Genomic DNA, 27,500 nt, shown 5'->3' on the forward strand with positions numbered 1-27,500 from the left:
CCATGTCTGACTAGAAGCTGCACCATGTCTGACTAGAAGTTGCACCATGTCTGACTAGAAGCTGCACCATGTCTGACTAGAAGCTGCACCATGTCTGACTAGAAGCTGCACCATGTCTGACTAGAAGCTGCACCATGTCTGACTAGAAGCTGCACCATGTCTGACTAGAAGCTGCACCATGTCTGACTAGAAGCTGCACCATGTCTGACTAGAAGCTGCACCATGTCTGACTAGAAGCTGCACCATGTCTGACTAGAAGCTGCACCATGTCTGACTAGAAGCTGCACCATGTCTGACTAGAAGCTGCACCATGTCTGACTAGAAGCTGCACCATGTCTGACTAGAAGCTGCACCATGTCTGACTAGAAGCTTCACCATGTCTGACTAGAAGCTGCACCAGGTCTGACTAGAAGCTGCACCAGGTCTGACTAGAAGCTGCACCATGTCTGACTAGAAGCTGCACCATGTCTGACTAGAAGCTGCACCATGTCTGACTAGAAGCTGCACCATGTCTGACTAGAAGCTGCACCATGTCTGACTAGAAGCTGCACCATGTCTGACTAGAAGCTGCACCATGTCTGACTAGAAGCTGCACCATGTCTGACTAGAAGCTGCACCATGTCTGACTAGAAGATGCACCATGTCTGACTAGTAGATGCACCATGTCTGACTAGAAGCTGCACCATGTCTGACTAGAAGCTGCACCATGTCTGACTAGAAGATGCACCATGTCTGACTAGTAGATGCACCATGTCTGACTAGAAGCTGCACCATGTCTGACTAGAAGCTGCACCATGTCTGACTAGAAGCTGCACCATGTCTGACTAGAAGCTGCACCATGTCTGACTAGAAGATGCACCATGTCTGACTAGAAGATGCACCATGTCTGACTAGAAGCTGCACCATGTCTGACTAGAAGCTGCACCATGTCTGACTAGAAGCTGCACCATGTCTGACTAGAAGATGCACCATGTCTGACTAGTAGATGCACCATGTCTGACTAGAAGCTGCACCATGTCTGACTAGAAGCTGCACCATGTCTGACTAGAAGATGCACCATGTCTGACTAGTAGATGCACCATGTCTGACTAGAAGCTGCACCATGTCTGACTAGAAGCTGCACCATGTCTGACTAGAAGCTGCACCATGTCTGACTAGAAGCTGCACCATGTCTGACTAGAAGATGCACCATGTCTGACTAGAAGCTGCACCATGTCTGACTAGAAGCTGCACCGTGTCTGACTAGAAGCTGCACCGTGTCTGACTAGAAGCTGCACCGTGTCTGACTAGAAGATGCACCGTGTCTGACTAGAAGCTGCACCGTGTCTGACTAGAAGCTGCACCGTGTCTGACTAGAAGCTGCACCGTGTCTGACTAGAAGCTGCACCATGTCTGACTAGAAGCTGCACCATGTCTGACTAGAAGCTTCACCATGTCTGACTAGAAGCTGCACCATGTCTGACTAGAAGCTGCACCATGTCTGACTAGAAGCTGCACCATGTCTGACTAGAAGCTGCACCATGCCTGACTAGAAGCTGCACCATGCCTGACTAGAAGCTGCACCATGTCTTACTAGAAGCTGCACCATGTCTGACTAGAAGCTGCACCATGTCTGACTAGAAGCTGCACCATGTCTGACTAGAAGCTGCACCATGTCTGACTAGAAGCTGCACCATGTCTGACTAGAAGCTGCACCATGTCTGACTAGAAGCTGCACCATGTCTGACTAGAAGTTGCACCATGTCTGACTAGAAGCTGCACCATGTCTGACTAGAAGTTGCACCATGTCTGACTAGAAGCTGCACCATGTCTGACTAGAAGCTGCACCAGGTCTGACTAGAAGCTGCACCATGTCTGACTAGAAGCTGCACCATGTCTGACTAGAAGCTGCACCATGTCTGACTAGAAGTTGCACCATGTCTGACTAGAAGCTGCACCATGTCTGACTAGAAGCTGCACCATGTCTGACTAGAAGCTGCACCATGTCTGACTAGAAGCTGCACCATGTCTGACTAGAAGCTTCACCATGTCTGACTAGAAGCTTCACCATGTCTGACTAGAAGCTGCACCATGTCTGACTAGAAGCTGCACCATGTCTGACTAGAAGCTGCACCATGTCTGACTAGAAGCTGCACCATGTCTGACTAGAAGCTGCACCATGTCTGACTAGAAGCTGCACCATGTCTGACTAGAAGCTTCACCATGTCTGACTAGAAGCTTCACCATGTCTGACTAGAAGCTGCACCATGTCTGACTAGAAGCTGCACCATGTCTGACTAGAAGATGCACCATGTCTGACTAGAAGCTGCACCATGTCTGACTAGAAGCTGCACCATGTCTGACTAGAAGCTGCACCATGTCTGACTAGAAGCTGCACCATGTCTGACTAGAAGCTGCACCATGTCTGACTAGAAGCTGCACCATGTCTGACTAGAAGCTGCACCATGTCTGACTAGAAGCTGCACCATGTCTGACTAGAAGCTGCACCATGTCTGACTAGAAGCTGCACCATGTCTGACTAGAAGCTGCACCATGTCTGACTAGAAGCTGCACCATGTCTGACTAGAAGCTGCACCATGTCTGACTAGAAGCTTCACCATGTCTGACTAGAAGATGCACCATGTCTGACTAGAAGATGCACCATGTCTGACTAGAAGCTGCACCATGTCTGACTAGAAGCTGCACCATGTCTGACTAGAAGCTGCACCATGTCTGACTAGAAGCTTCACCATGTCTGACTAGAAGATGCACCATGTCTGACTAGAAGATGCACCATGTCTGACTAGAAGCTGCACCATGTCTGACTAGAAGCTGCACCATGTCTGACTAGAAGCTGCACCATGTCTGACTAGAAGCTGCACCATGTCTGACTAGAAGCTGCACCATGTCTGACTAGAAGCTTCACCATGTCTGACTAGAAGCTGCACCATGTCTGACTAGAAGCTGCACCATGTCTGACTAGAAGCTGCACCATGTCTGACTAGAAGCTGCACCATGTCTGACTAGAAGCTGCACCATGTCTGACTAGAAGATGCACCATGTCTGACTAGAAGCTGCACCATGTCTGACTAGAAGCTGCACCATGTCTGACTAGAAGCTGCACCATGTCTGACTAGAAGCTGCACCATGTCTGACTAGAAGCTGCACCATGTCTGACTAGAAGCTGCACCATGTCTGACTAGAAGCTGCACCAGGTCTGACTAGAAGCTGCACCAGGTCTGACTAGAAGCTGCACCAGGTCTGACTAGAAGCTGCACCAGGTCTGACTAGAAGCTGCACCATGTCTGACTAGAAGCTGCACCATGTCTGACTAGAAGCTGCACCATGTCTGACTAGAAGCTGCACCATGTCTGACTAGAAGCAGCACCATGTCTGACTAGAAGCTGCACCATGTCTGACTAGAAGCTGCACCATGTCTGACTAGAAGCTGCACCATGTCTGACTAGAAGCTGCACCATGTCTGACTAGAAGCTGCACCATGTCTGACTAGAAGATGCACCATGTCTGACTAGAAGCTGCACCATGTCTGACTAGAAGCTGCACCATGTCTGACTAGAAGCTGCACCATGTCTGACTAGAAGCTGCACCATGTCTGACTAGAAGATGCACCATGTCTGACTAGAAGATGCACCATGTCTGACTAGAAGCTGCACCATGTCTGACTAGAAGCTGCACCATGTCTGACTAGAAGCTGCACCGTGTCTGACTAGAAGATGCACCGTGTCTGACTAGAAGCTGCACCGTGTCTGACTAGAAGCTGCACCGTGTCTGACTAGAAGCTGCACCGTGTCTGACTAGAAGCTGCACCGTGTCTGACTAGAAGCTGCACCGTGTCTGACTAGAAGCTGCACCGTGTCTGACTAGAAGCTGCACCGTGTCTGACTAGAAGCTGCACCGTGTCTGACTAGAAGCTGCACCATGTCTGACTAGAAGATGCACCATGTCTGACTAGAAGCTGCACCATGTCTGACTAGAAGCTGCACCATGCCTGACTAGAAGCTGCACCATGTCTTACTAGAAGCTGCACCATGTCTGACTAGAAGCTGCACCATGTCTGACTAGACGCTGCACCATGTCTGACTAGAAGCTGCACCATGTCTGACTAGAAGCTGCACCATGTCTGACTAGAAGCTGCACCATGTCTGACTAGAAGCTGCACCATGTCTGACTAGAAGCTGCACCATGTCTGACTAGAAGCTGCACCATGTCTGACTAGAAGATGCACCATGTCTGACTAGAAGCTGCACCATGTCTGACTAGAAGCTGCACCATGTCTGACTAGAAGCTGCACCATGTCTGACTAGAAGATGCACCATGTCTGACTAGAAGCTGCACCATGTCTGACTAGAAGCTGCACCATGTCTGACTAGAAGCTGCACCATGTCTGACTAGAAGCTGCACCATGTCTGACTAGAAGTTGCACCATGTCTGACTAGAAGCTGCACCATGTCTGACTAGAAGTTGCACCATGTCTGACTAGAAGCTGCACCATGTCTGACTAGAAGCTGCACCATGCCTGACTAGAAGCTGCACCATGTCTTACTAGAAGCTGCACCATGTCTGACTAGAAGCTGCACCATGTCTGACTAGAAGCTGCACCATGTCTGACTAGAAGCTGCACCATGTCTGACTAGAAGTTGCACCATGTCTGACTAGAAGCTGCACCATGTCTGACTAGAAGCTGCACCATGTCTGACTAGAAGTTGCACCATGTCTGACTAGAAGCTGCACCATGTCTGACTAGAAGCTGCACCATGTCTGACTAGAAGCTGCACCATGTCTGACTAGAAGCTGCACCATGTCTGACTAGAAGCTGCACCATGTCTGACTAGAAGTTGCACCATGTCTGACTAGAAGCTGCACCATGTCTGACTAGAAGCTGCACCATGTCTGACTAAAAGCTGCACCATGTCTGACTAGAAGTTGCACCATGTCTGACTAGAAGTTGCACCATGTCTGACTAGAAGATGCACCATGTCTGACTAGAAGATGCACCATGTCTGACTAGAAGCTGCACCATGTCTGACTAGAAGATGCACCATGTCTGACTAGAAGCTGCACCATGTCTGACTAGAAGCTTCACCATGTCTGACTAGAAGCTTCACCATGTCTGACTAGAAGCTTCACCATGTCTGACTAGAAGCTGCACCATGTCTGACTAGAAGCTGCACCATGTCTGACTAGAAGCTGCACCATGTCTGACTAGAAGATGCACCATGTCTGACTAGTAGATGCACCATGTCTGACTAGAAGCTGCACCATGTCTGACTAGAAGCTGCACCATGTCTGACTAGAAGCTGCACCATGTCTGACTAGAAGCTGCACCATGTCTGACTAGAAGATGCACCATGTCTGACTAGAAGATGCACCATGTCTGACTAGTAGATGCACCATGTCTGACTAGAAGCTGCACCATGTCTGACTAGAAGCTGCACCATGTCTGACTAGAAGCTGCACCATGTCTGACTAGAAGCTGCACCATGTCTGACTAGAAGCTTCACCATGTCTGACTAGAAGATGCACCATGTCTGACTAGAAGCTGCACCATGTCTGACTAGAAGCTGCACCATGTCTGACTAGAAGATGCACCATGTCTGACTAGAAGCTGCACCATGTCTGACTAGAAGCTGCACCATGTCTGACTAGAAGCTGCACCATGTCTGACTAGAAGCTGCACCATGTCTGACTAGAAGCTGCACCATGTCTGACTAGAAGCTGCACCATGTCTGACTAGAAGCTTCACCATGTCTGACTAGAAGCTGCACCATGTCTGACTAGAAGCTGCACCATGTCTGACTAGAAGCTGCACCATGTCTGACTAGAAGCTGCACCATGTCTGACTAGAAGCTGCACCATGTCTGACTAGAAGATGCACCATGTCTGACTAGAAGCTGCACCATGTCTGACTAGAAGCTGCACCATGTCTGACTAGAAGCTGCACCATGTCTGACTAGAAGCTGCACCATGTCTGACTAGAAGCTGCACCATGTCTGACTAGAAGCTGTACCATGTCTGACTAGAAGCTGCACCATGTCTGACTAGAAGTTGCACCATGTCTGACTAGAAGATGCACCATGTCTGACTAGAAGATGCACCATGTCTGACTAGAAGCTGCACCATGTCTGACTAGAAGCTGCACCATGTCTGACTAGAAGCTGCACCATGTCTGACTAGAAGCTTCACCATGTCTGACTAGAAGCTGCACCATGTCTGACTAGAAGTTGCACCATGTCTGACTAGAAGCTGCACCATGTCTGACTAGAAGCTGCACCATGTCTGGCTAGAAGCTGCACCATGTCTGGCTAGAAGCTGCACCATGTCTGGCTAGAAGCTGCACCATGTCTGACTAGAAGCTGCACCATGTCTGACTAGAAGCTGCACCATGTCTGACTAGAAGATGCACCATGTCTGACTAGAAGCTGCACCATGTCTGACTAGAAGCTGCACCATGTCTGACTAGAAGCTTCACCATGTCTGACTAGAAGCTGCACCATGTCTGACTAGAAGCTGCACCAGGTCTGACTAGAAGCTGCACCATGTCTGACTAGAAGCTGCACCATGTCTGACTAGAAGCTGCACCATGTCTGACTAGAAGTTGCACCATGTCTGACTAGAAGCTGCACCATGTCTGACTAGAAGCTGCACCATGTCTGACTAGAAGCTGCACCATGTCTGACTAGAAGCTTCACCATGTCTGACTAGAAGCTTCACCATGTCTGACTAGAAGCTGCACCATGTCTGACTAGAAGCTGCACCATGTCTGACTAGAAGCTGCACCATGTCTGACTAGAAGCTGCACCATGTCTGACTAGAAGCTGCACCATGTCTGACTAGAAGCTTCACCATGTCTGACTAGAAGATGCACCATGTCTGACTAGAAGCTGCACCATGTCTGACTAGAAGCTGCACCATGTCTGACTAGAAGCTGCACCATGTCTGACTAGAAGCTGCACCATGTCTGACTAGAAGCTGCACCATGTCTGACTAGAAGCTGCACCATGTCTGACTAGAAGATGCACCATGTCTGACTAGAAGCTGCACCATGTCTGACTAGAAGCTGCACCATGTCTGACTAGAAGCTGCACCATGTCTGACTAGAAGATGCACCATGTCTGACTAGAAGCTGCACCATGTCTGACTAGAAGATGCACCATGTCTGACTAGAAGCTGCACCATGTCTGACTAGAAGCTGCACCATGTCTGACTAGAAGCTGCACCATGTCTGACTAGAAGCTGCACCATGTCTGACTAGAAGCTGCACCATGTCTGACTAGAAGCTGCACCATGTCTGACTAGAAGCTTCACCATGTCTGACTAGAAGATGCACCATGTCTGACTAGAAGATGCACCATGTCTGACTAGAAGCTGCACCATGTCTGACTAGAAGCTGCACCATGTCTGACTAGAAGCTGCACCATGTCTGACTAGAAGCTTCACCATGTCTGACTAGAAGCTGCACCATGTCTGACTAGAAGCTGCACCATGTCTGACTAGAAGCTTCACCATGTCTGACTAGAAGCTGCACCATGTCTGACTAGAAGCTGCACCATGTCTGACTAGAAGCTGCACCATGTCTGACTAGAAGCTGCACCATGTCTGACTAGAAGCTGCACCATGTCTGACTAGAAGCTGCACCATGTCTGACTAGAAGCTGCACCATGTCTGACTAGAAGCTGCACCATGTCTGACTAGAAGCTGCACCATGTCTGACTAGAAGATGCACCATGTCTGACTAGAAGATGCACCATGTCTGACTAGAAGCTGCACCATGTCTGACTAGAAGCTGCACCATGTCTGACTAGAAGCTGCACCATGTCTGACTAGAAGCTTCACCATGTCTGACTAGAAGCTGCACCATGTCTGACTAGAAGCTGCACCATGTCTGACTAGAAGCTTCACCATGTCTGACTAGAAGCTGCACCATGTCTGACTAGAAGCTGCACCATGTCTGACTAGAAGCTGCACCATGTCTGACTAGAAGCTGCACCATGTCTGACTAGAAGCTGCACCATGTCTGACTAGAAGCTGCACCATGTCTGACTAGAAGCTGCACCATGTCTGACTAGAAGCTGCACCATGTCTGACTAGAAGCTGCACCATGTCTGACTAGAAGATGCACCATGTCTGACTAGAAGATGCACCATGTCTGACTAGAAGCTGCACCATGTCTGACTAGAAGCTGCACCATGTCTGACTAGAAGCTGCACCATGTCTGACTAGAAGCTTCACCATGTCTGACTAGAAGCTGCACCATGTCTGACTAGAAGCTGCACCATGTCTGACTAGAAGCTGCACCATGTCTGACTAGAAGCTGCACCATGTCTGGCTAGAAGCTGCACCATGTCTGGCTAGAAGCTGCACCATGTCTGACTAGAAGCTGCACCATGTCTGACTAGAAGCTGCACCATGTCTGACTAGAAGCATCATACATCTCCTCACTAGCAACAGAGGGGAGGGAGTGGGGGCCACAGTGGCAGGCTGCAGCTCTGCTTTTTTTTATTTCTCTTTGCTATTTTGGTTTATTGGACCCTAATTAGAATTAAAAACTAAGAATCATCTTTTGATATGATGTACTTTGTCCATAAGTACACACACGTGTACTACATGCTAATTCTTTTTTTTTACACTTTTTTTTCTTCAAATTCCATTGTATGTTATTCGCTTCTGACACCACCAGATGGCAGTATAAGTGTCCACATAAGTGGCCATAATATTTATATTTACCCTATGTAAGCACAAATGATGTTATCTTAACTCTTGTCAAATATGCAAAAATATCAAACATTCAAACCATTATTTGATTAGAAATAAACACTATTAATGATTTCAAAGCGAGTTATCCATCAAATTGTGCAATGTAAAAGTAGCAATAGATTTCATGATGAAATTGTGAAATTTACTGTGGTTTTTACAGCAATTTTCTCTAAATGAAAAAGCTCCAGCACTCTTCGCGACCCCAAAAGGGACAAGCGGTAGAAAATGGATGGATGGATGGAAGAAAAAAGTACTTTTTTTACTGTAATAAACTGTGGTGTCATTATGGCATTTACATTAATACACAAAAACATCTACAGTTGTTGATTCCCGGTAAAAAAACAAACAGCTCAGGTGCCAAAATTTTACTGTAAAATTGCAGTTTTTATGTACAGTAAAAAAACAAATGTAAATTAAGTAAAATTGCAGTTTTTATGCACAGTAAAAAAACATGTACATTTTAAGTAAAATTGCAGTTTTTATGCACAGAGAAAAAACAATGTAAATTTTACAGTAAAATTGCAGTTTTTATGTACAGTAAAAAACAAATGTACATTTTACAGTAAAATTGCAGTTTTTATGTACAGTAAAAAAACTGTCAATTTTAAAGTAAAATTGCAATTCTTTATGTACAATAAAAACAAATGTAAATTTTACAGTAAAATTGCCGTTTTTGTGTACAGTACAAAACAAATGTACATTATATGGCAAAAATGCAGTTTTTATGCGCAGTTAAACAAATGTCAATTTTCAAGTAAAATTGCAGTTTTTATGTACAGTAAAAAACTAGGATGACAGGGAATGCAAAACAATAACAGTGCAATACGTTTTCATAACATGGTCACTACTGCCTACTTTGTCTTGTTATATTCTTATTTTACTGTTATATTGTTATTCCCATTGTTTTTATTCTTTTTGTAATATTTCTCTATTTTGTTTCCTTTTAAACCCCCATTATTTACTTTTTTTTTTTTTTTTCTTCTTTAAATTGATCTCAACTATGTACACTGCTGCTGGAATTTTAATTTTCCTGAAGGAATCAATAAAGTACTATCTAACTATCTAAAACAAATGTAATTTTTACAGTAAAATTGCAGTTATGTACAATAAAAAACAAATGTAAATTTTACAGTAAAATTGCAGTTTTTATGCACAGTAAAAAAACAAATGTAAGTTTTAAAGTGAAAATTGCAGTTTTTATGCACAGTAAAAAAACAAATGTAAATTTTACTGTAAAATTGCAGTTTTTATTTACAGTTCCAAAATCAAATTTTACAGTAGAGTTGCAGTTATGTACAGTAAAAATTTAAATTTTACAGTAAAATTGCAGTTTTATGTACAGTTAAAAACATGTAAATTTTGCAGTAAAATTGCAGTTTTTATGTACAGTAAGGAACAAATGTACATTTTAAAGTAAATTTGCAATTTTTCTGTACAGTAAAAAACAAATGTAAATTTTACAGTAAAATTGCAGTTTTTATGTACAGTAAAAAAAACAAATGCAAACTTTTTTTTCTGAAATGCCAGTTCTTTTTTCTTTCTTGATAAAGTCAATGCAAACTTATTCTAGGGTGAGGGGAGGAAACATGTTGCTATTAAATGGTGTGGAAATGTCTTCATTTCATCTTTATCTTGACGCTGATAAAGACTCCTTGAGTCCAAGAGTGGATTAAAGGGCTGAACTACTGGGGCGTGATTAAGTGGGAGGAGAGGAGACATATTTTGTCGGTGAAAAGAAAGCAAAAGGGACAAAACAAAGACTTTGCTTGGCTTGAAGGAATCCAATCATTAAAAAAAACACATCAAAAAATAGATAACCCTGTTATGCAAAACAGAAATGTCCACTGCAGAGGACGCTGTTTGTTTTTAGGAAGATATGATAAAACGCTACAGGAGGAGCTAGAACATTTTTCTTTGACAGCCTATTTCCAAAAACAAATGGCCCATTTTACGTGATTTTAGAACAAACAAGTCCTTTAATCACATGGGAATCGTTTGCATGAAACGCAGCCTTGAGCCTAATCCGCTTAACTCAGGGATTATTTTCACAATCTTCCATGGTGTGTGTGTGTGCGTTTGTGCGTGTGTGTGTGTGTGTGTGCGTGTGTGCGTGGTGGCGGAAGTAAGGTAACACAAGTGAGGTTGGAGATGCGTGGTGTTTACCGTCTGGTTGGGCTGCACCCCCGAGCAGCTGTGGTTATTAGCCGCAGAGCCGTTAGGACAGATGGGTGAGACCGAGGTCCAGTACCTGCTGAATGCCCGGTCGTCCACCGACACGGACAAGGACACCTCCGCCAGCAAGCTCTAGAAAGACACACGTTGCAATAAAGTTTCATTTTGGGTGTTACAAAATGAACTACAATGATCTACACTGCAAAACATCAAACTATGTTGAACAATTATGTTTAGTAACAACTTTCTGGCATCAAAAGAAACCACAAATAATTAGAGATGTCTGATATTATCGGCCGATAAAAGCTTTAAAATGTACTATCGGAAATTATCGGTATCAGTTTCAAAATGTAAAATTCCTGACTTTAAAACGCCGCTGTGTACGCAGACGTAGGAAGTAGAGAGCGCCAATAAACCTTAAAGGCACTTCCTATGCGTGCCGGCCCAATCACATAATATCTACGGCTTTTATTTTTATTGACATCCAGCATCAGACATTTCTATCCATTACATCATATTCACTTGCATCATATAGCTGTTGTCTGCCCTAAATGTCAAAATATTTTTTGTTTATATCCCAATCATACCAACCCCCCAAAAAAGAAACAGCAAAAATAACACTGTTGCCGTCACCTCCCCTCTGCAAACCATAACATAAAAAGCCATTATCAGACATCCTTACTTAATGCAATTACAAATAAAAGCATATAATTATAACTACACAATACAGAAACAAATAAAAGCATCAATAAGCAAACAATTTACATTCACATGATAATAATTACCATATAAATATACAAACCCTGTATATTGTGTTAGATGTAAATATAAACAGAATACAATTATTTGCAAATCCTTTTCAAGCCATATTCAGTTGAAAAATAAACTTTCTTTTTTTTTTGCAAATAATAATTAACTTAGAATTTCATGGCTGCAACACGTGCCAAAGTAGTTGGGAAAGGGCATGTTCACCACTGTGTTACATCACCTTTTCTTTTAACAACACTCAATAAACGTTTGGGAACTGAGGAAACTAATTGTTGAAGCTTTGAAAGTGGAATTCTTTCCCATTCTTGTTTTATGTAGAGCTTCAGTCCTTCAACAGTCTGGGGTCTCCGCTGTCCTATTTTACGCTTCATAATGCACCACACATTTTCCATGGGAGACAGGTCTGGACTGCAGGCGGGCCAGGAAAGTACCTGCATTCTTTTGTTACGAAACCACGCTGTTGTAACACGTGCTGAATGTGGCTTAGCATTGTCTTGCTGAAATAAGCAGGGGCGTCCATGAAAAAGACCTGTATGTACCTTTCAGCATTAATGGTGCCTTCACAGATGTGTAAGTTACCCATGCCTTGGGCACTAATGCACCCCCATACCATCACACATGCTGACTTTTACACTTTGCGTGGATAACAGTCTGGATGGTTCGCTTCCCCTTTGGTCCGGATGACACGATGTCGAATATTTCCAAAAACAATTTGAAATGTGGACTCGTCAGACCACAGAACACTTTTCCACTTTGCATCAGTCCATCCTAGATGATCTTGGGCCCAGAGAAGCTGGCAGTGTTTCTGGATGTTGTTGATGAATGGCTTTCGCTTTGCATAGTAGAGCTTTAACTTGCACTTACAGATGTAGCGACCAACTGTATTTAGTGACAGTGGTTTTCTGAAGTGTTCCTGAGCCCATGTGGTGATATCCTTTAGAGATTGATGTCGTTTTTTTGATACAGTGCCGTCTGATGAATTGAAGGCAACGGTCATTCGGCTATGCCGCTTACGTGGAGTGATTTCTCCAGATTCTCTGAACCTTTTGATGATATTATGGAGCGTAGATGTTGAAATCCCTCAATTTCTTGCAATGTCACTTTGAGAAAGGTTGTTCTTAAACTGTTTGACTATTTGCTCACACAGTTGTGGACAAAGGGGTGTACCTCGCCCCATCCTTTCTTGTGAAAGACTGAGCATTTTTTGGGAAGCTGTTTTTATAGCCAATCATGGCACCCACCTGTTCCCAATTAGCCTGCACACCTGTGGGATGTTCCAAATAAGCGTTTGATGAGCATTCCTCAACTTTATCAGTATGTATTGCCACCTTTCCCAACTTCTTTGTCACGTGTTGCTGGCATCAAATTCTAAAGTTAATGATTATTTGCAAAAAAAAAAATGTTTATGAGTTTGAACATGAAATATGTTGTCTTTGTAGCATATTCAACTGAATATGGCTTGAAAAGGATTTGCAAGTGATTGTATTCTGTTTATATTTACATCTAACACAAAATCCCAACTCATATGGGATATTGTTTTTTTTGTAGTTCTAAGATATATATATATACTGTATATGTATGTGTGTGTGTGTAATCTTAGAACAAAACCCCCTGGTGTCTGTTGCCATCATTTCCCCTCGAACATCCTTACTTAATGCAATAACAAGTAAAAGCATATAATTATAATTACGCAATACAGAAACAAATAAATGCATCAATAAACAAACAATTTACAGTCACAGAATAATAATTACCATATAAATATAACTACACAATACAAAACCAAACAAAAATCATCAACAAGCCAACTAATTTACAGACTGGTATAAAATACTACTTTCCTTTTTAAAAACCTGTTGACTTTCAATGCCGGCGAGAGTTCGAGGCAGGTTATTCCAGAGCGATACAGATATATAAATAAAAGATCCACTCCACTTCGCCCTTTTGAAAAGTAGCTGGCCTGCAGAAAAAACTTGTGGGCACCCCTGATGTAAACTGACAAGACGCTTATAAACAAGCCATATTTACAGTATGGCAAACCTTCCCCACACGTTATCTCCAATAACGGCTGCGACGCGTTTTTGCTTGCTAGTGAATTCCGACATTGTGTTGCGTTCATGGGAATGTGGATGCAATTAAGACAGACACAATAGAAATGATAGGACATTGCAGGGCTATATGACCATTGAGACATGTCCCTGGAATGCCCTCATTGTGTGTGTGTGTGTGCGCGCGTGTGTGTGTGTGTGTGTGTGTGTTCCCTCCTGAAATACAAGAGGCTTATAGGAAAAAGGAGGTGGAGCCCAAAATAGAATCTTTGTTTTCCTCCACGTTCTGGACAGCTAGTCTACAAGGGAGGTCAGATGGTTACTACAATAGCAGCTTGTGTTCACACTGACTAGGTGTGTAGATGTGGACACTTCTAGAAGCACACAATAGCAGCTTGTTGTGTAGATGTGGACACTTCTAGAAGCACACAATAGCAGCTTGTGTTCACACTGACTAGGTGTGTAGATGTGGACACTTCTAGAAGCACACAATAGCAGCTTGTGTTCACACTGACTAGGTGTGTAGATGTGGACACTTCTAGAAGCACACAATAGCAGCTTGTTGTGTAGATGTGGACACTTCTAGAAGCACACAATAGCAGCTTGTGTTCACACTGACTAGGTGTGTAGATGTGGACACTTCTAGAAGCACACAATAGCAGCTTGTGTTCACACTGACTAGGTGTGTAGATGTGGACACTTCTAGAAGCACACAATAGCAGCTTGTTGTGTAGATGTGGACACTTCTAGAAGCACACAATAGCAGCTTGTGTTCACACTGACTAGGTGTGTAGATGTGGACACTTCTAGAAGCACACAATAGCAGCTTGTGTTCACACTGACTAGGTGTGTAGATGTGGACACTTCTAGAAGCACACAATAGCAGCTTGTTGTGTAGATGTGGACACTTCTAGAAGCACACAATAGCAGCTTGTTGTGTAGATGTGGACACTTCTAGAAGCACACAATAGCAGCTTGTGTTCACACTGACTAGGTGTGTAGATGTGGACACTTCTAGAAGCACACAATAGCAGCTTGTGTTCACACTGACTAGGTGTGTAGATGTGGACACTTCTAGAAGCACACAATAGCAGCTTGTTGTGTAGATGTGGACACTTCTAGAAGCACACAATAGCAGCTTGTTGTGTAGATGTGGACACTTCTAGAAGCACACAATAGCAGCTTGTGTTCACACTGACTAGGTGTGTAGATGTGGACACTTCTAGAAGCACACAATAGCAGCTTGTGTTCACACTGACTAGGTGTGTAGATGTGGACACTTCTAGAAGCACACAATAGCAGCTTGTTGTGTAGATGTGGACACTTCTAGAAGCACACAATAGCAGCTTGTGTTCACACTGACTAGGTGTGTAGATGTGGACACTTCTAGAAGCACACAATAGCAGCTTGTTGTGTAGATGTGGACACTTCTAGAAGCACACAATAGCAGCTTGTTGTGTAGATGTGGACACTTCTAGAAGCACACAATAGCAGCTTGTTGTGTAGATGTGGACACTTCTAGAAGCACACAATAGCAGCTTGTTGTGTAAATGTGGACACTTCTAGAAGCACACAATAGCAGCTTGTGTTCACACTGACTAGGTGTGTAGATGTGGACACTTCTAGAAGCACACAATAGCAGCTTGTTGTGTAGATGTGGACAGTTCTAGAAGCACACAATAGCAGCTTGTGTTCACACTGACTAGGTGTGTAGCTGTGGACACTTCTAGAAGCACACAATGTGCTGCCTGCAAGATTACAAACCACCCAGTCACACACACAGCCGCCCTCTTTTTTTTTGTTTCCCAACTTCCCCAATGCTTCTGTTAGCATTGCAAGTTGAGCAAGAGTGAGTGCCAAGTCCCAAGCAAGAGTCCTCCCAATACCTTGTACGCATCCACCACCAGGTCAATGAGGTTGGGAGACTGGAAGAAGCCAATCTTGCCCAGGTAGGAGGCGGGCAGCAAGCGCACTAACTCCTACAGAAAGACAACAAAACACTCTTTTACATCATTATATGCACCTTAGCTCACATGTGTCAAAATGAAACCCCCGGGTGCCCTAAAGCCTGTAAATATGTATCAATAAACTCTAGCTTGTCTTACTAAATGTACCGTATTTCCTTGATTTGCTTCCAGGTTTATAGTATGCACCTGACTAGAATTACTGCCGGGTCAAACTCCTCTCGCTAAATAATTAGCGCATGCTTAGCATTACCGCCGGCTCAGGATTAACACCGGGTCAAACTCATTTCGCAAAATATTATTTTTATTAGTGCATGTCTAGAATTTCCGCCGGGTCAAACTCGTCACGTCACGAGTGACACTTCACCTGTCATCATTTTCAAAATGGAGGAGGCTGATTTCAATCATTTGAAATCGCATAAAGGGAAGAAGATTAAGAGCTATTCAGTAGGATTTAAGGTCCAAGCTATTGAATATGCTAAAAAGAACAGTAAGCAGCTATGTTTTATTAATATACCATAGCTGCGTGTGTCAAATATGAGTCATTAAATGACTCCCGCCTCCTGGTGGTAGAGGGCGCTAGTGATCCTTCTTGCGACTACTCGGCTGCAGAAGAAGTGACAACAAGCAGCAAGAGTGAGCAGCGACCGTTTTATTTTTTCCTCTCGCTTGCACTTTTAACATGGAGGATTACATATCTAAAATAAAACATTTTTCTAAACTGGACTTTCAATCGAAGCAGGAGGTAATAAAGGAAGATCTCCATCGAGACAGAGAGGGCAGTTTAGCTCGGTTGGTAGAGCGGCCATGGCAGCAACTTGAGGGTTGCAGGTTCGATTCCCGCTTCCGCCATCCTAGTCACTGCCGTTGTGTCCTTGGGCAAGACACTTTACCCACCTGCTCCCAGTGCCACCCACACTGCTTTAAATGGAACTTAGATATTGGGTTTCACTATGTAAAGTGCTTTGAGTCACTAGAGAAAAAGCGCTATATAAATATAATTCACTTCACTTTTAAAACTGAGGAAAGATAAGGAAGACTTCTATAAACAAGTTATCGATGCTTTTGATCAGAAGGAGCTGCGCATGGACTTCATTTATAAGTAAAGGTAAGACCATAATAACGTTTGTTTTATTAAATGTGCTTTTCATGATGGTATCCTTACATCACACTCAAATTTATAAGCGCAGGCCTAAATTAACCGCATGCCTTTGGTAAGTGCCGGAGTGAAGTGAAGTGAAGTGAATTATATTTATATAGCGCTTTTCTCTAGTGACTCAAAGCGCTTTACATAGTGACACCCAATATCTAAGTTACATTTAAACCAGTTTGGGTGGCACTGGGAGCAGGTGGGTAAAGTGTCTTGCCCAAGGACACAACGGCAGTGACTAGGATGGCGGAAGCGGGAATCGAACCTGCAACCCTCAAGTTGCTGGCACGGCCACTCTACCAACCGAGCTATGCTGCCCCGAGTGAGAAGAGGTTTTAAATTAATTAGCGCAGTACCGTATTTCCTTGAAATACGGTACTTCTAAATCACTAATCCTCGCCGGCATGGCGAAAAATAAGTTTCAGTAAGTAAGAAGTTAATTATTATTTGCAAAAAGTAAATAATTAATCAGTCTGAACATCAAATATGTTGTCTTTGTAGCATATTCAACTGAATATGGCTTGAAAAGGATTTGCAAATCATCTGTTTATATTTACATCTAACACCATTTCCCAACTCCTATGGAAACAGGGTTTGTATTTGCGTCCCTGAGGGGCCAAACATAAGTGCCATGTGGCCCTCAGTGAGCACGACTTGCACACCTCTGCCATAGCACCTCCAACATAACTTTGCATTATGAAAGCCAGAGTTGGAAAGTATTATGTGAGTTGTTTTTTATGATGCGAGGGACACAGGAGCAGCCTTTCCTGTGGCACACGCCTAATTAAGCAATTACAGCATTTTCCCGCTCCCTGCTAAGCACTCGGCACTCATTTACCTTCTGACTCATGAAGGCCGAGGCTCACACAATCGTGCAGCAGTTTGGGGTTCAGCACGGCTATGTTTGGGGACACTAGAGGTACAGTCCATGTAAGACCCCCCCGCGCCCCCCAGGTACACATACCACACAAATGTCCCCCATGGGGCTAATTATTATACTTGAAGCTAGTTCTTTGTGTGTCAATTACCAACCTACATGACTCTAAGGTGCAGACTTGCAATCATACTTAAAAAGCTTGCATGCTAATGTTAGCATGCTAACAGTTGACGCTTCAAAAGCAAAATGTATATGACTCTAAGGTGTATACCTGTAAAGTTATTTGTGAAAAGCTAGCATGTTAAAGGTTTGCATGTATCAACTAACACATGGCATGACTGTGAGGTATAGTATATGCCTGTAAAATTAGCAGGCTAACAGTTAGCATGTGTCAGCTACCAAATTATGATTGTGATGTATGTACCACAACAATTCCATTTAAAAACTAGCCAAAGATGCTGAAATGATATCCAAATGGTGGACATATATCCATGAAAATTTGACAAAGCTGCTGATGGTGTGTTTGACAGATAATCCGCTGGAAGGAGATACTGTAGAAATGCACTCTCCAAGATCAATTACATGACTTACTATTTTAATTATTTCCATGCAATCCATCCATCCATTTTCTACCGCTTATTCCCTTTTGGGGTCGCGGGGGGCGCTGGCGCCTATCTCAGCTACAATCGGGCAGAAGGCGGGGTACACCCTGGACAAGTCGCCACCTCATCGCAGGGCCAACACAGATAGACAGACCACATTCACACTCACATTCACACACTAGGGTCAATTTAGTGTTGCCAATCAACCTATCCCCAGGTGCATGTCTTTGGAAGTGGGAGGAAGCCGGAGTACCCGGAGGGAACCCACGCATTCACGGGGAGAACATGCAAACTCCACACAGAAAGATCCCGAGCCTGGATTTGAACCCAGGACTGCAGGAACTTCGTATTGTGAGGCAGATGCACTAACCCCTCTGCCACCGTGAAGCCTATTTCCATGCAATATTTATCAAAAATTTAGTTTTATTTTCAAAAGGCGTGATATAATTGCGCCGTTTTAAAATGTTTGATTTCAAATTGACGTCAAGTCATTTCAGTGGAAGATGTTGACTTGAGATACAAGTGTTTGGAGTTAAGAGCTCCGTCACAGAAGCAATGAAGCTTGTAAGTTGAGGTCGGAGTGTATTTAGATGTTGGATCACCTGATAGAATCCATGGAAAAAGAGGAATGAAAGAGATGACCTGGTACCACTGGTACTGTTGTTTCTCCACAGCGAAGATGGCGTGGATGTGGTTTTGCAGCAGTTTGTCAGACAGCTGGCCCAGACTCGGGTGGTCCTGCAGGTAAAAACACCACGACAGCAGGTTTGATCCATTTGGCGCGTAGAGAATGTTGACTGTGGTTCTCTTGCAGGCCGCACCCACCATCCTGGTGCTCCCGCTGTAGATGTTGTCCTCCAGGTGACACAGGCCGTCGTGCGGCACCACGATGCCCGCCAGTCTGCTGTCCAGGGCCAGGTGGGACGGCTGGTCGGTCATCAGGAGCAGCAGACGTTTGGCCTCCGGACGCCAACCCACCGCTTTCTGAGGTGACAATAACTTTTTATTATATAACATCTTTTTTTTATTCAATGCAATCTTTTCAATAAATATGTTCATATCTTATAACTTGTATTTGTTAAAAACATCTTTTCATTAAATACCATGTTTTCGTTAAATATAGTTTCGTGAAAGAACATGTTTCTGTTAAATGTTCGTTAAATAACATGTCATTAAAAAACATGTCTTTGCTAAATATTAGGTTTTTTCTAAAAACAGGTTTTTGTTAAAAACATGATTTTGTTAAAAACAGGTTTTTGTTCAAAAACATGGTTTTGCTAAAGATTATGTTATCGCTAAAACAGGTTTTTGTCAAAAAGAGGTTTTCGTTAAAAAATAGGTTTTCGTTAAACATATTTTCGTTAAAATACCATCATTTCGTTAAACAGGGTTTCATTAGATACCATGATTTCTTGAAAAAACATGTTTTTGCTTAATATTATGTTTTTGTTAAAAGGTTTTCTTTAGCAGGTTTTCATTAAATACCATGTTCTTGTTAAATATTATGTTTTCGTTAAGCATGTTTTTGTTAAAAAACTTGGTTTTGCTAAATATTATTTTTTTGATAAAAACAGTTTTTTGTTCAAATACAATATTTTCATTAAATACCATGTTTTCATTAAAAATAGGTTTTTGTTAACAGGTTTTTGTTAAACAGGTTTTCATTAAATACCATGTTTTTGTTAAATATTATGTTTTCGTTAAACAGGTTTTTGTTAAAGAAACATGGTTTTGCTAAATGTTATGTTTTCGCTAAAAAAAGGATTTTGTTAAAAACAAGTTTTCGTTCGACAGGTTTTCATTAAACACCATGTTTTCTTTAAACTGGTTTTTGTTAAAAAACATGGTTTTGCTAAATGTTATGTTTTTGTTAAAAACAGGTTTTCGTTAAAATACCATGTTTTCGTTACATTACATGTTTTCGTTAAAAACAGGTTTTCACCAAACATCATGTTTTCTTTAAACAGGTTTTGTTAAAAAACATGGTTTTGCTAAATGTTATGTTTTCGCTAAAAACAGGTTTTCGTTAAAAACAGGTTTTCACTAAACATCATGTTTTCTTTAAACAGGTTTTGTTAAAAAACATGGTTTTGCTAAATGTTATGTTTTCGCTAAAAACAGGTTTTTGTTAAAAACAGGTTTTTGTTGAAATACCATGTTTTCGTTACATACCATGTTTTCGTTAAAAACAGGTTTTCGTTGAACAGGTTTTCGTTGAACACCATGTTATTGTTGGATATTATATTTTTGTTAAAAACATGTTTTCATTAAATGACATGTTTTGCTAAATATTATCTTTTCACTAAAAAAAGGTTTTCATTAAATGCCATGTTTTCGTTAAATATTATACTTTAGTTGAACAGGTTTTCGTTAAAAAACATGTTTTTGCTAAATATTATGTTTTCGCTAAAAACAGGTTTTCGTTAAACTGGTTTTCATTAAAAATAGGTTTTTGCTAAATATTATGTTTTAGTTACTGGTAATTAAGTTTTCGTTAAAAAACATGTTTTTGCTAAATATGTTTTCGCTAAAAAAAGTTTTTTGTTAAAAACAGGTTTCTGATAACAGGTTTTTGTTAAAAAAGCATGTTTTTGTTAAAATACCATGTTTTCGTTGTCACGTTTTCGTCAGATACCATGTTTTCGTTAAAAAACATGTTTTCAATAAATACCATGTTTTCATTAATTAGCAAATGAAAATACAGCTTCCTCACTTTATTCATATTTTCTGCGCTTCAGAAACTTCTCTATGACTTAAGCTCACCTTCTTCTGTTTGTTTGTTATTGTCATTACTGCCACAAGTGGTGAGAAAGTGTATTACACCCCATACGGACCACAGCTGAGGAACTGATATTGTTGGCAGGCCGACAGTAAGAAACACAGTTTATTATCATTTATTATTAGTAGTAGCAATGTGACATTAATTAGGTTTATGTTGCATTATGATGCAGATTTGAGGTATTTTACTGGCATGCAATTGAATTTGCTTGAACTTTTGCGTATTTGTCAATTATTTATTCCTAGATGTCTGCATCTTAGGGCTTTGTGCTACTTGCCTTCCGTGCATATTTATTGCCTTCCTTTTTAGACTGAATGTTACACATCATGTTTTGGGGGAGGGGCGCACGCTGCAATAATATTTTCTGGAGCTCGCCAGTCAGCACAAACATGCAGAGAAACATGGAAAGTCCAAGTGCCTTTGTGGCTCCCACGGGAAAGCAAAAAAGGTTCTTCCACGAGTCACTAAGCCCCCCCCCCCCATGTTTGTCTGTGTCATAGACTGGGAGAAGAAGGGCCCCCCCCCCCCCCATGTTTGTCTGTGTCATAGACTGGGAGAAGAAGGGGGTCTGTGAGGTTGTATTTAAGGAAAGTCAAGGAGCTAATAAGACAGGCATGACATAATGGAGGGTCTATTTCTGGAGCCATGTGCCGTGTTTCCTTCTTACTCAGTCAGGACCCCCGCACGCCCTGACTCACGGACCCCCTGCAGTCATATTGTGAACTCGTGTGTGTGTGTGTGTGTGTGTGTGTGTGTGTGTGTGTGTGTGTGTGTCAGTCACAGCCAGGCTGTTATTAGCAAGTGGAATTCCAATGGTGCTATCCAAGGCTGAGTCAGACTGCCAGTCCACTAGTCTCCCACAATAAAGGCCTCCCTGACCAGGGATTGGACCATCAACTTTGTGAACTCTTCAAAAAGTACATATTGGAGTTGAAAATAAAAGCAAACATCAACACACTGCAGTCCAACGACTTGGACGAGGGAAGGAATCGCACCAGAAAATAGAAAATGCTAATTCGGGGGGAAAAAAGGAGATCTTGCCCCAAGTGGAGTTCCAAGTACAAACCCTGTTTCCATGTGAGTTGGGACATTGTGTTCGATGTAAATATAAACAGAATACAATGATTTGCAAACACAATTTCCCAACTCATATGGAAACAGGCTTTGTACCTGGGAGTCTTGTTCACCAGTGAGGGAAGAGTGGATGGTGAGATCGACAGGCGGATCGGTGCGGCGTCTTCAGTAATGCGGACGCTGTACCGATCCGTTGTGGTGAAGAAGGAGCTGAGCCGGAAGGCAAAGCTCTCAATTTACCGGTCGATCTACGTTCCCATCCTCACCTATGGTCATGAGCTTTGGATCATGACCGAAAGGATAAGATCACGGGTACAAGCGGCCCAAATGAGTTTGGGTCTCTCCCTTAGAGATAGGGTGAGAAGCTCTGCCATCCGGGAGGAACTCAAAGTAAAGCCGCTGCTCCTCCACATCGAGAGGAGCCAGATGAGGTGGTTCAGGCATCTGGTCAGGATGCCACCCGAACGCCTCCCTAGGGAGGTGTTTAGGGCACGTCCGACCGGTAGGAGGCCACGGGGAAGACCCAGGACACGTTGGGAAGACTATGTCTCCCGGCTGGCCTGGGAACACCTCGGGATCCCCCGGGAAGAGCTAGACGAAGTGGCTGGGGAGAGGGAAGTCTGGGCTTCCCTGCTTAGGCTGCTGCCCCCGCCACCCGACCTCAGATAAGCGGAAGAAGATGGATGGATGGATGGATGGGGGAAAGAACATGCTTGTGAAAAGCCCAAGCCGAACTGAAATGCTAACATGTACTGCAAAGTGTCGCCCAGCTAGCATCACGTGACAAAATCTGACTCCAAGGTGCAGAGCTTCAAAATGAGCTTAAAAAGCTAGTTACGCTAATAAATGTCAAGTACCAACCTATATGATTCTAACCTGAATACATGCAAAGTTAAGGCCATAAGATGGCAATGCTAACAGTTAGCACATTTTTTCGTTAAACATTTTTTCATTTAAAAACATGTTTTCGATAAATACCATGTTTTCTGTTAATTACAATGTGTATATGTGGGATATATATATATATATATATATATATATATATATATATATGTATGTATGTATGTATGTATGTATGTATGTATGTATGTATGTATGTATGTATGTATGTATGTATGTATGTATGTGTGTGTGTACTCTTAGAACTACAAACCCCCTGGTGTCTGTTGCCATCATTTCCCCTCGAACATCCTTACTTAGTGCAATTACAAGTAAAAGCATATAATTATATGTGTGTGTGTGTGTGTGTGTGTGTGTGTGTGTGTGTGTGTGTGTGTGTGTGTGTGTGTGTGTGTGTGTGTGTATGTATGTATGTATGTATGTATGTGTGTACTCTTAGAAATACACACCCCCTGGTGTCTGTTGCCATCATATCCCCTCGAACATCCTTACTTAATGCAATTACAAGTAAAAGCATATAATTATGTGTGTGTGTGTATATATATATATATATATATATATATATATATATATGCGGTCCTCTCCAAGGTTTCTCCTAGTCATTGTTACCGACGTCCCACTGGGGTGAGTTTTTCCTTGCCCTTATGTGGGTTCTCTACTGCGGATATCGTTATGGCTTGTGCAGCCCTTTGAGACACTTGTGGTTTAGGGATATATAAATAAACATTGATTGATTGATTGATTGATGTTTTAATTTCAATCTGGACAAATTCAGTGCATGTAACATTGAATGCCCGTGACCTTGGATGCCTCAGGCCATACGGCATCAAAAACTGACATCAGTGTGTAAAGGATATCACCACATGGGCTCAGGAACACTTCAGAAAACAACTGTCAGTAACTACAGTTGGTCGCTACATCTGTAAATGCAAGTTAAAACTGTACCATGCAAAGCCAAAGCCATTTATCAACAACACCCAGAATCGCTGCTGGCTTCACTGGGCCTGAGCTCATCCAAGATGGACTGATGTAAAGTGTAAAAGTGTTTTGTGTCAGACGAGTCCACATTTCAAATTATTTTTGGAAACTGTGGTTGTGGTGTCCTCCAGAACAAAGAGGAAAAGAACCATACGGATTGTTCAAGGCGCAAATTTGAAAAGCCAGCATGTGTGATGGTATGGGGGTGCATTAGTGCCCAAGGCATGGGCAACTTACACATCTGTGAAGGCATCATAGAGGTTTTTTGGAGCAACATATGTTGCCATACAAGCAATGTTATCATGACCGCCCCTGCTTATTTCAGCAAGATGATGCCAAGCCACGTGTTACAACAGCGTGGCTTCGTAGTAAAATAGTGCGGGTACTAGACTACTGTATATATACTGTACTCAAATGGCCGTTGTCCAAAGAAGGACAATGTGATTGAGGACACATTTACCTGACTGCAGCATGGCATCCAGCCCCCCCTCGGGCGTGTCCATGTTCCCAGAGATGCAAAGAAGGACAATGTGATTGAGGACACATGTACCTGACAGACTGCAGCCTGCAGCATGGCATCCAGCCCCCCCTCGGGCGTGTCCATGTTCCCAGAGATGCAAAGAAGGACAATGTGATTGAGGACACATGTACCTGACTGCAGCATGGCATCCAGCCCCCCCTCGGGCGTGTCCATGTTCCCAGAGATGCAAAGAAGGACAATGTGGTTGAGGACACATGTACCTGACAGACTGCAGCCTGCAGCATGGCATCCAGCCCCCCCTCGGGCGTGTCCATGTTCCCAGAGATGCAAAGAAGGACAATGTGGTTGAGGACACATGTACCTGACAGACGGCAGCATGGCATCCAGCCCCCCCTCGGGCGTGTCCATGTTCCCAGAGATGCAAAGAAGGACAATGTGGTTGAGGACACATGTACCTGACTGCAGCATGGCATCCAGCCCCCCCTCGGGCGTGTCCATGTTCCCAGAGATGCAAAGAAGGACAATGTGGTTGAGGACACATGTACCTGACAGACTGCAGCCTGCAGCATGGCATCCAGCCCCCCCTCGGGCGTGTCCATGTTCCCAGAGATGCAAAGAAGGACAATGTGGTTGAGGACACATGTACCTGACAGACGGCAGCATGGCATCCAGCCCCCCCTCGGGCGTGTCCATGTTCCCAGAGATGCAAAGAAGGACAATGTGGTTGAGGACACATGTACCTGACAGACTGCAGCCTGCAGCATGGCATCCAGCCCCCCCTCGGGCGTGTCCATGTTCCCAGAGATGCAAAGAAGGACAATGTGGTTGAGAACACATGTACCTGACAGACTGCAGCCTGCAGCATGGCATCCAGCCCCCCCTCGGGCGTGTCCATGTTCCCAGAGATGCAAAGGACCATGTGGTTGAGGACACATGTACCTGACAGACTGCAGCCTGCAGCATGGCATCCAGCCCCCCCTCGGGCGTGTCCATGTCCCCAGAGATGCAAAGAAGGACAATGTGGTTGAGGACACATGTACCTGACTGCAGCATGGCATCCAGCCCCCCCTCGGGCGTGTCCATGTTCCCAGAGATGCAAAGAAGGACAATGTGGTTGAGGACACATGTACCTGACTGCAGCATGGCATCCAGCCCCCCCTCGGGCGTGTCCATGTTCCCAGAGATGCAAAGAAGGACAATGTGGTTGAGGACACATGTACCTGACAGACGGCAGCATGGCATCCAGCCCCCCCTCGGGCGTGTCCATGTTCCCAGAGATGCAAAGAAGGACAATGTGGTTGAGGACACATGTACCTGACAGACTGCAGCCTGCAGCATGGCATCCAGCCCCCCCTCGGGCGTGTCCATGTTCCCAGAGATGCAAAGAAGGACAATGTGGTTGAGGACACATGTACCTGACAGACGGCAGCATGGCATCCAGCCCCCCCTCGGGCGTGTCCATGTTCCCAGAGATGCAAAGAAGGACAATGTGGTTGAGGACACATGTACCTGACAGACTGCAGCCTGCAGCATGGCATCCAGCCCTCCCTCGGGCGTGTCCATGTTCCCAGAGATGCAAAAAAGGACAATGTGGTTGAGGACACATGTACCTGACTGCAGCATGGCATCCAGCCCCCCCTCGGGCGTGTCCATGTTCCCAGAGATGCAAAGAAGGACAATGTGGTTGAGGACACATGTACCTGACTGCAGCATGGCATCCAGCCCCCCCTCGGGCGTGTCCATGTTCCCAGAGATGCAAAGAAGGACAATGTGGTTGAGGACACATGTACCTGACTGCAGCATGGCATCCAGCCCCCCCTCGGGCGTGTCCATGTTCCCAGAGATGCAAAGAAGGACAATGTGGTTGAGGACACATGTACCTGACAGACTGCAGCCTGCAGCATGGCATCCAGCCCCCCCTCGGGCGTGTCCATGTTCCCAGAGATGCAAAGAAGGACAATGTGATTGAGGACACATGTACCTGACAGACTGCAGCCTGCAGCATGGCATCCAGCCCCCCCTCGGGCGTGTCCATGTTCCCAGAGATGCAAAGAAGGACAATGTGGTTGAGGACACATGTACCTGACAGACTGCAGCCTGCAGCATGGCATCCAGCCCCCCCTCGGGCGTGTCCATGTTCCCAGAGATGCGCTGGCGTTTGATGACACGTGTGAACTGGCTCATGTTCCCGCTCAGGCTCAGGACGTGATGGAAGCCGTGGGCGGGGCGGCAGCGGATCTCGTAATCGCTGGTGAGACAAAACAAAACAAAGGCGGCCCCGAAAACGTTATTGATTGCCGCGTTCATATTAAGAAGAAGGCCCTTCTTGTGTGAGCCTCCCACAGCAACTCCTCACTGGAACAATGGCGCACACAACAGAAAATGCAAAGTCACTCTGAGTCAAACTCTGGGAGTTGCTGCAGAAATTGAATGGATGGCTAAGAAGAAAGGAGACTGCATGATTATCATGGCCTCCTCGCTGCTTATCACAGCGCTGGAACACTTCACTCCTCTGATGAGGTCAGCTTTAAATCTGTTTCCCACAATCACACTCCTCTAATCTCCCAGCCTATATTCATATCCATATAAGTGCACTTTTAGCAGCTTTCTTCTTCATCAACTCCTCGTCAAAGTTAGCTGGGCCTTGTCTTGAATCATCCTGCACTTATTCCAGGATGCTGCGTGGGGGATTTCCCATGATGCATTAGTACTAACACATTCATTTCATATCTTACCAACTTCTTTCTTTGTTACTTTTAAGATGACTTACACCCAATAATATCTAACCAACTTGTTTGTTACTATTAGGATGACTTACACCCAATAATATCTTACCAACTTGTTAGTTTGTTACTATTAGGATGACTTACACCCAATAATATCTTACTAACTTGTTACTATTAGGATGACTTACACCCAATAATATCTTACTAACTTCTTTCTTTGTTACTAT

The 27,500-nt window shown here is 43.8% G+C and overlaps 1 protein-coding gene across 2 annotated transcripts in view; it reads right to left on the reverse strand.

Annotated features, from left to right (window-relative positions):
- itgb8 (integrin, beta 8) overlaps positions 1-27,500 on the reverse strand; it is a 66,159-nt gene that overhangs the window by 21,314 nt on the left and 17,345 nt on the right. The window contains exons 6-10 of one of the 2 annotated variants that reach the window (XM_061882805.1): positions 26,630-26,795; positions 19,161-19,319; positions 18,978-19,073; positions 15,629-15,721; positions 10,918-11,058 (exon numbers count right to left, since the gene is read on the reverse strand). In XM_061882805.1, the coding sequence (XP_061738789.1) occupies positions 10,918-11,058; positions 15,629-15,721; positions 18,978-19,073; positions 19,161-19,319; positions 26,630-26,795 (655 nt within the window). The remainder of the gene's footprint in view (positions 1-10,917; positions 11,059-15,628; positions 15,722-18,977; positions 19,074-19,160; positions 19,320-26,629; positions 26,796-27,500) is intronic. The other variant, XM_061882806.1, reaches the window with a different exon arrangement.

This window comes from Nerophis ophidion, linkage group LG21, assembly GCF_033978795.1.
Source record: "Nerophis ophidion isolate RoL-2023_Sa linkage group LG21, RoL_Noph_v1.0, whole genome shotgun sequence".
NCBI classification, from domain to species: domain Eukaryota; kingdom Metazoa; phylum Chordata; class Actinopteri; order Syngnathiformes; family Syngnathidae; genus Nerophis; species Nerophis ophidion.